The sequence below is a fragment of the Physeter macrocephalus genome, chromosome 18 (assembly GCF_002837175.3).
Source record: "Physeter macrocephalus isolate SW-GA chromosome 18, ASM283717v5, whole genome shotgun sequence".
Lineage (NCBI taxonomy): Eukaryota > Metazoa > Chordata > Mammalia > Artiodactyla > Physeteridae > Physeter > Physeter macrocephalus.
The window spans coordinates 45,878,237-45,885,730 of record NC_041231.1 but is presented as its reverse complement, the minus strand read 5'-3'; the positions used below and the strand labels follow the sequence as shown (position 1 = coordinate 45,885,730).

Sequence of the window (7,494 nt, the reverse complement as noted above, 5' to 3'; positions counted from 1 at the left end):
ACATATCAACCAGTTTTGCACAAGTAGCAAATTTCTTTCAGTATTCCTGATTGCCCATATATATGTGTTCTTCTAAATCTCCTTTAAACAGGTTTTACGTTTTTGAAAATTATACTTTAACACCACTGTTCCTTTGCAATTCATTCATTGATTCATTCATTTATTTATTTATAGCAAGAAATACTTGCCAGGGATGGGGAGGTTACAGGGTGGAATACATAAACTCTTCTAGGAAAGTGGGTGGTCAGGCATCATGCTTTCCTGACACCCAGCCCAAGGATCAGGTGAGGAAAGCACACTTTACCTCCAACTTTGGCCAGGTAATTCCCCTCCCAGAGCTAGACCACGGATATGGTGGCAGATGGCTTAACCATCATGTGGTCCATTAAGGATCAAGAGGTTGAGAGAAGAGGAGGAGGCTGTAACTACGATGTACTTCGAACCGTGGCCTCGGGATTCCTCCAGTGGTCTTTACACCACGTGCCGCCTAGGGACACTAAACTGATGGCTTTCACACGCCTGCTACAACTGTTAAGAATTTGATCCTTGGGTGTCCAGAGTTTTGCAGCCGCCAGACGCAGGGTGTAGGTCTGGGCCCAAGGGCGGGGCTTGGGGCCAGGGGGCGGTGCCAGTGACCGAAGACCGGAACTCGCGACAGCCGCCCAGCGGCCCCGACCTCAAGGAATGCCGGGAGTCGGGACCAGGCCGCGCTCTTACTCCTTCGGCTCCGCCCCCGCCTGTCTGTGTCTGCAGTGGCCGCCATCGATAAAGTTGTTGTTCTGCCAACATGGCGGCGCCCGTGGTGACTGTCTGGGCCGTGTTCGTCTAAGGTGGGAACCGAGGCGTAAGGAGCCGCAGGCCAGAGCCTAGGAGCAGTTAAACCCCTGAGCCGGGCTCATAGGGGCAAGATACGAGGCCTGATCTCCCCTCCCGGATTGGTAGATTTCGACTTGCCGGGAGCCGGAAGGTAAAGTGCGGGCTGGGTTTGGTGGTCTCGGAGCTGTGCAGTTTCCCAACTGGAAAAGTTTCTGAGATTCAGATCTTCAGACTCTTTGAGCCACCGACTCTGTTGATAGCTCTGGACCCTTTCCAGAAAAACGCATATGTATGTATAGATTTGTACTCAGTTCCCTCTCTCCACCGCTCCACTACCCCAGTTGGTCCCTGGATCTTTGCTCCCGGGGCTGAGGCTTTAGACTCGAAGGACATCCTTTGACCCACATCATCTCTGTGACCCACAGATCATTGTCACAGCATGTTAGGGGTCTAAGGTCCTCAGAGATCATCTGGATTTACCCCTTTATCTTAAGGAGAAGCTGATTTTCCAGGCAGGAAGTAATTTCCCTGAGGTCACAGAGAGAATTAGTTGGGGCTTTTTTTGGTTGTTTTTGCACATAACTTAACTCCTTTAAGATTAATTTCCCAGGTACATTCTCGCACACTTTCTTTTGGGCGCACACTAATGCCCTCGTGTGCTTCTCTGTGTTCTGTTTCTTTGCCCGTTTTTTCCTACTCTGCTAGGTTTTTCTGTCCGTATAGGATTGTCATTTTGCGTCCAGTTCTCAGGCCCCTCCCTCTATGGTCACAGGCCGCTACCCCCACCATTCTCAAAAAACTTAACCTTAAGCCCTAGGTGAGGTTGAGATCAGGGCTGACTCTTAAAGAGGAGTGGAGTAATGGGGATTGATGCTTTGGAAGGATGTGGAAGAAGAGACAAGATTCCAAACATCTAGGCAAGGAACTGGATGTGACAGAGCTAAGGAAGAAAAGGGCCAAGTTGATCATAACACAAGATATGAATCACACCTTTCACATTCATGGTAGGGGCATGGTCCTCTAATAAAACGGCTGCTCCTTATCAGGAAGAGGCAGTGTCTATCAGGGCTTTGGTGGTGGAGTGTCCCAGAGCAGGGCCTGGGATGTAAAGAAAGGGAACTGGACTGAGCTCCAGGGCTGCAGTAAATCATAGCCCTGAGTGCACTTATGGCCGAGTTCCCCTAACATAAAGGGTGTGGACTTTTCTTAAAGGGTCTTGACACATATATTACCAGATTGCTCCCCAGGGAGTTGGAATCAGTTTGCATTTCACCAGCAGTGTATAAAAGTGCACATTTCTTTTTATAACAGGTTTTTGCCAATCTGATAAGCAAAATATTTAATTTTAATAGCTCTTGTTGTTTTAATTTGCATTTCTTTGATTAGTTGTAAAGTCATTCTTTTTCAGGTATTTGTTAGCCAATTTGTATTTCCTCTTTTCTCCTTCCCCAATTTTAAAAATTAGGTTGTTACTGTTTCTCTTCTCATATGTAAACTCTTTATAGAGAAGGGTAATCTTTTGTTGTAGTTTTGGCAGTTTTCTCTCAGCTTGTTGTTTGCTTTCTAATTTTGTTCGTGGTGGTTTTGATATGCAGGTATTTTACATTTTTTAGAGAGTTTTATTAATATTTTCCTTTATGAAATCTTCCGTTGCTTTTATGCTTAGGACAGAACATCCTGCACCTTTTACAGAATTAGTACCTACTCATCTATGTTTTTTCTTGTTTTATGGTATTTTTAAAAATTCTTTAATCTATGTGGGATTTACTCTGCTTTTTGATTTGAGGTGGGGCTCTAATTTGAATTGGCCCCCCATTCATTGAATAGTCTATCACTTTCTAATCTATTTGTGCTTTTTGCTTTATGAACTTTAAGTTCTTTAAAATACCCAGATCCGTTTCAGAATTCTCTAGTCTATACCATTAGTTTATGTACAGGAAAGGTTATTAGTGAGCCAGGTATTATGTAAACATTTTTAGAAAGCTTATTGTTATGTAGACAGGGAATGTTGTTATACGTTTTTTATAATTTGGTGCATAGTATAAGTAAGTTATAGAGACAGGATTAGAATTTTAAGTGAAATTAAAATTCCTTCCTTCACATTGCTCATATTGGTGATCTGTCTGCACTCTTTAGTATCTCTTTATTCACAATGGCTAACCAGCTCGAAACAAAAATTTTGAGAGGGTCAAGAATTAATGCCAGCTTAGAAATAGAGACACAGATGTAGAGAACAAATGTATGGACACCAAGGGGGGAAAGCGGGGGGTGGGGGGAGGTGATGAACTGGGAGATTGGGATTGACATATATACACTAATAGATATAAAATAGATAACTAATAAGAACCTGCAGTATAAAAAATAATAATAAATAAACCAAAATTCAAATCAAATCAAAACAAAACAAAAAAGAATTAATGCCAGCTCAGAGTGCCAGTTTCTTCCTCCATTTCTCTCTGGTTTTGAAAGGTCTGTTTTTGTCTGTTTCTGCACTATAGCTTATGCTGTTATGCAGGAAGGCAGAAAGTTTAGGCTATTTAGTCATAAATCTTAAATATTTGATGAACTGTCACCTTAGGCTTTAACACAGTGATAAAACATGAAACTTCTTCTATGAGGTCATTTCTGGAATTCACCTTTGGAGGAAACCAATGAAACATTAAAGTTGAATTTTGATTCGCAGCTAGATGTCTTAGTGGTCCCCAACCTGTGGGTTGTATTCCAGAAAACCATAACACTCATCACTGTTACACATGTTATATATTTATTTGTTTGTTTCTTATCTGCTTTTCTCTACTAGTATATAAGTGCCATGAAAGAAGGGACTTTGTTTTTGTTCACTGCTCTATCCCCAGTGCCTAGAATAGTGTGTGGACCTAGTGACATTCAATAAATATTTGGTAGGTGAATGAAGAACTAAATGAATAAGCAGTCTTCTAAATAATGGTTATTTCCTGGCTCAGCCTACTGAATATACTTAACTTGTAGTATGTATGAAGAATGCTAATCTTAGCTCAGAGTCTCCGATCTTCCTGGGAGACCTGTGTTCAGATCTCTTCTGATACTTGAGCCTAAGGCCAAGCCCAGATGTGCTAAGAGCTCTTTTGAAGCCTGGATAATGGGAAGTAAAGCCTCCTGTACAGACCCTGGGCTGGCCTAAAGGCCGAGGGCCGGAGGTGGCTCTGCTGCTTCCCATGCAAGCAAGCTGTTAGGTTGCAGCAGTAGCTAGCCCAGGTGGTGGTCTCCTTTTGTTCCTATGGGGCTTTTGTATCTTGCTGTTTGGGAGCATCGAACACCTTTAATATTTTCCAATTAAGAAGTTTGTGTTTAGCTCAATTGCACTTCTGAAGTATTCTTTTCAGGGAAAGAAGTCATCAGAATAAGAGGAAAGCATGTGGACGGGCAGGGAACGCTGGCTGTGCTGAATGGAAGGATGAGCTCGGGGAGGTTCTGGGAGGCTCACACGTGTGCTTTCTGCCCTCTCTTTCAGGGCCTTCCCTCCTTTTGAAGAATGGCTCCTTCTTGGCAGAGGCTGAGTTTATATGCCTCTCTTCTGAAAAGGCAGCTAAATGATGGTCCAGATGTCATCAAATGGGGAAGGAGAGTGATTCCAGGATGTTCCAGAGGTATTTACAGTGCCACGGGAAAGTGGACCAAGGAGTATACGCTGCAGACAAGAAAGGATGTGGAGAAATGGTGGCATCAACGAATAAAAGAACAGTCCTCCAAAATTTCAGAAGCTGATGTGAGTATTCTTTTATATATATATATATTGGTTGCACCAGGTCTTAGTTGCGGCAGGTGGACTCCTTAGTTGTGGCATGCGAACTCTTAGTTGCTGCATGCATGTGGGATCTAGTTCCCTGAACAAGGATCAAACCCTGGCCCCCTGCACTGGGAACTTGGAGTCTTATCCACTGCGCCACCAAGGAAGTCCCGTGAGTATTCTAAGAGACACTGAAAGGGTAGAGAAGAGGGACTAAGGGCTTGGACTGGGGTGAGACTGCTTGAATTCAAATAAGTTATTGAATATGTGACCTTGAACCAAATTACTGAATCTCTCTGAGCTTCAACTTTCTTTAATCTAAAATGGGCAGTGTTAATAGTAGTGCCCACCTGCTTCCCAGGATGCTTGTGAGGGGTAACTGGGATGAGACCAGCTTGGTGCTTGGAGGAGTTTCAGTGTGGTGCACATACAAACAAGGTGCATGCAAATGGTGCCACACTGGGCATTCTGGAGCAGCATTTACTGGGGAAGCTCATCAAGACAGGAGCCACAGCAGATGTCAGGTCCTCTGTGGTCCACTGCATGGTGGGGCAGCACACAGGGATCCAGCAGGGTCAGATAGGAGATGCTAGGAGAGGCACCCTGGGCCCCTCAGCTGTGGAACTCTTAAGCTCCTGCATATTCTGAGAAGTACCTCCCTCTCCCCTCCCATGACGTTGGCCTCCAGCCCTATTCTGCCATCATGGCTTGGGAGGTACCAGCCCTTCCCAGGTGTGATCTGGGACTGGGGTCCAACCTCATGGTCGCAGCTATACAAGTTAGTGGACCCTTGGCTTCTGGTCTGTCTGCACCAGCTCAGCACTCTACCTGAATTAATTGTCTTAAGCACTTGGCTGTAGCCAATTGCCATGGAGTGCTCTGCTGGAGGCCAGCTCCTCTGGGAGGCCAACCTGCTGGGGATCAGTCTTGGATGCATTAACCCTTACCTCTCGATATTGGTCAAAATGACAAATGGAAGATGTGATTTGTTACATGAAATGTTGAATCTGATCAGAGCACAGCACTATAAAATAGAGTTTTACTCTTAAATTCTGACCATCCTTTCATAATAGTTACCAGTCAAATTATGCTGACCCTTTATGTTTTTTTTTCTTTTTTTTTTTTTTTTTTTCCGGTACGCGGGCCTCTCACTGTCGTGGCCTCTCCCGTTGCGGAGCGCAGGCTCCGGACACGCAGGCTCAGCGGCCATGGCTCACGGGCCCAGCCGCTCCGCGGCATGTGGGATCTTGCCGGACCGGGGCAAGAACCCGCGTCCCCTGCATCGGCAGGCGGACTCTCAACCACTGCGCCACCAGGGAAGCCCAACCCTTTATGTTTAATTAAAGAGATTAGGCCAAAGGCAAGCAGTTGAGTAAATATATATCTGCACAAGATCACACTGAGCTTGAATCGCCTTTCCTGATTCTCCACTCTTACCAGACTCATTCTTTCTATGAGATTGATCATTATGAACAATGGGGGTGGGTAGCTATTTGTATTAAACTGAAGGATGGTTTTGGCATTAGTTACAAAGAAAATCTGGTATTTAAAGAGATGTAGTGTGTAACACGTGAAATGATAAAAAGCAAGGTTTAAATATAATGCATAATTATACAATAAAAGCTTGACTTTTACCTCATTAGGAAGTGAAAATTCTTTGTGGCAACATGACCAGACTAATGTAACTAAATGTATTTTGGAAGCAGACCTTAGGTAGCAGTTTAATTCTCAATGAGGAGCATAAAATTAGCTTTTTTTCTTTTTTCTTTTGGTTTAGATTTAGCCACTTCCAAACATTTTGAAGTTGTAGCTTTTTGTTCTTGTGACATTGCATTCTTAAGTGTATGGTTGTGTAAAAAATTAAATGGATCAAAATAAACTGTTTCACTAGTTGAGTAAATAGCTTGAGGGACATTTTGGGTGATTTCCTGGTGGCATTCTATGAGGGTTTGAATCAGGGAACGGCAAAGTGGAGAGAGCACTGGATCGGGAGCCTGGGCAGTAATACTGGCTCTGCCCCCCAATCAGTGTGATCTCATCAGCATCGTTTAACCTCTTTGATCCTCAGATTCATTGCATTGTTTATCTCACAGAGTTGCTTTGAAAATCAAATGAGAAAATATGACTGAACCCATTTTATAAACTGAAAGAGGATAAAAAATGTGTGTGTCTTTGTCAGGAATGAGAATATGACTAGATGCTGGTGGATTTTGAAGAATCTATAATCAACCTCTCTCTGGTATTAGCTACATTTGAAATCCACCTGAATGAGTTTCTAGAAGCTGAATATTTTGCCATCATCATCATAATCATCGTTATAAAAAGAACTTCCATTTAATGAGCATTTTACTATGTCAGCCACCATCTTTCCATTTATTAACTCATTTAAATCCTGAAACAACCCTGGGGGTGGGTAGTATTATCCTCATTTTGGGGGTAAGAAAACAGGCTCAGAGGGAGGTTTGGTAACTTGTTGAGATGCACAACTCACTTGTGGCAGAGCCCAGGACTCAAACCCAGACATGTTTGATTTCTGAACTCATGCTTTCACCAGGAACCTTCTTTTGCCTTACCTTTGATTTACAGATTGTAAACCGAGGACAGAAAGACAAAAGAATTTGCCTAAGGTCTCACAGCTAGTGTCAAAGCTCGACCAGATCCCAGTCTGCAGGCTCCTATTGAGTGGTCCTTCCCCCTCCATCCTCTAGACTCAGCGACAGCTTCAGACCATGATCTATAAAGAGGCAGAAGTTATTTTTCTCCTGATGTTAGAAGCTGACAAAAAATAGGACCCACTTATTAAAACCATCATTTTTCTATGGCTTCCAATCTTAATTTCTTTTTTTTTTTTTTTTTTTTTTGCGGTACGGGGGCCTCTCACTGTTGTGGCCTCCCCCGTTGCGGAGCACAGG

The 7,494-nt window shown here is 43.5% G+C and overlaps 1 protein-coding gene across 11 annotated transcripts in view; it reads left to right on the top strand.

The window, feature by feature from the left end:
• The first annotated feature begins 779 nt into the window (after nt 1–779).
• LARS2 (leucyl-tRNA synthetase 2, mitochondrial) overlaps nt 780–7,494 on the top strand; it is a 175,632-nt gene continuing 168,917 nt past the window's right edge. For 10 of the 11 annotated variants that reach the window (XR_008615643.1, XR_008615638.1, XR_008615636.1 and 7 more), the window contains exons 1-2: nt 780–967; nt 4,307–4,561. Coding sequence is in view for 3 of the 11 variants with exons in the window: in XM_024123821.3 (XP_023979589.1) it covers nt 4,328–4,561 (234 nt within the window). In the remaining 8 variants the exon portion in view is untranslated. The remainder of the gene's footprint in view (nt 968–4,306; nt 4,562–7,494) is intronic. The other variant, XR_008615642.1, reaches the window with a different exon arrangement.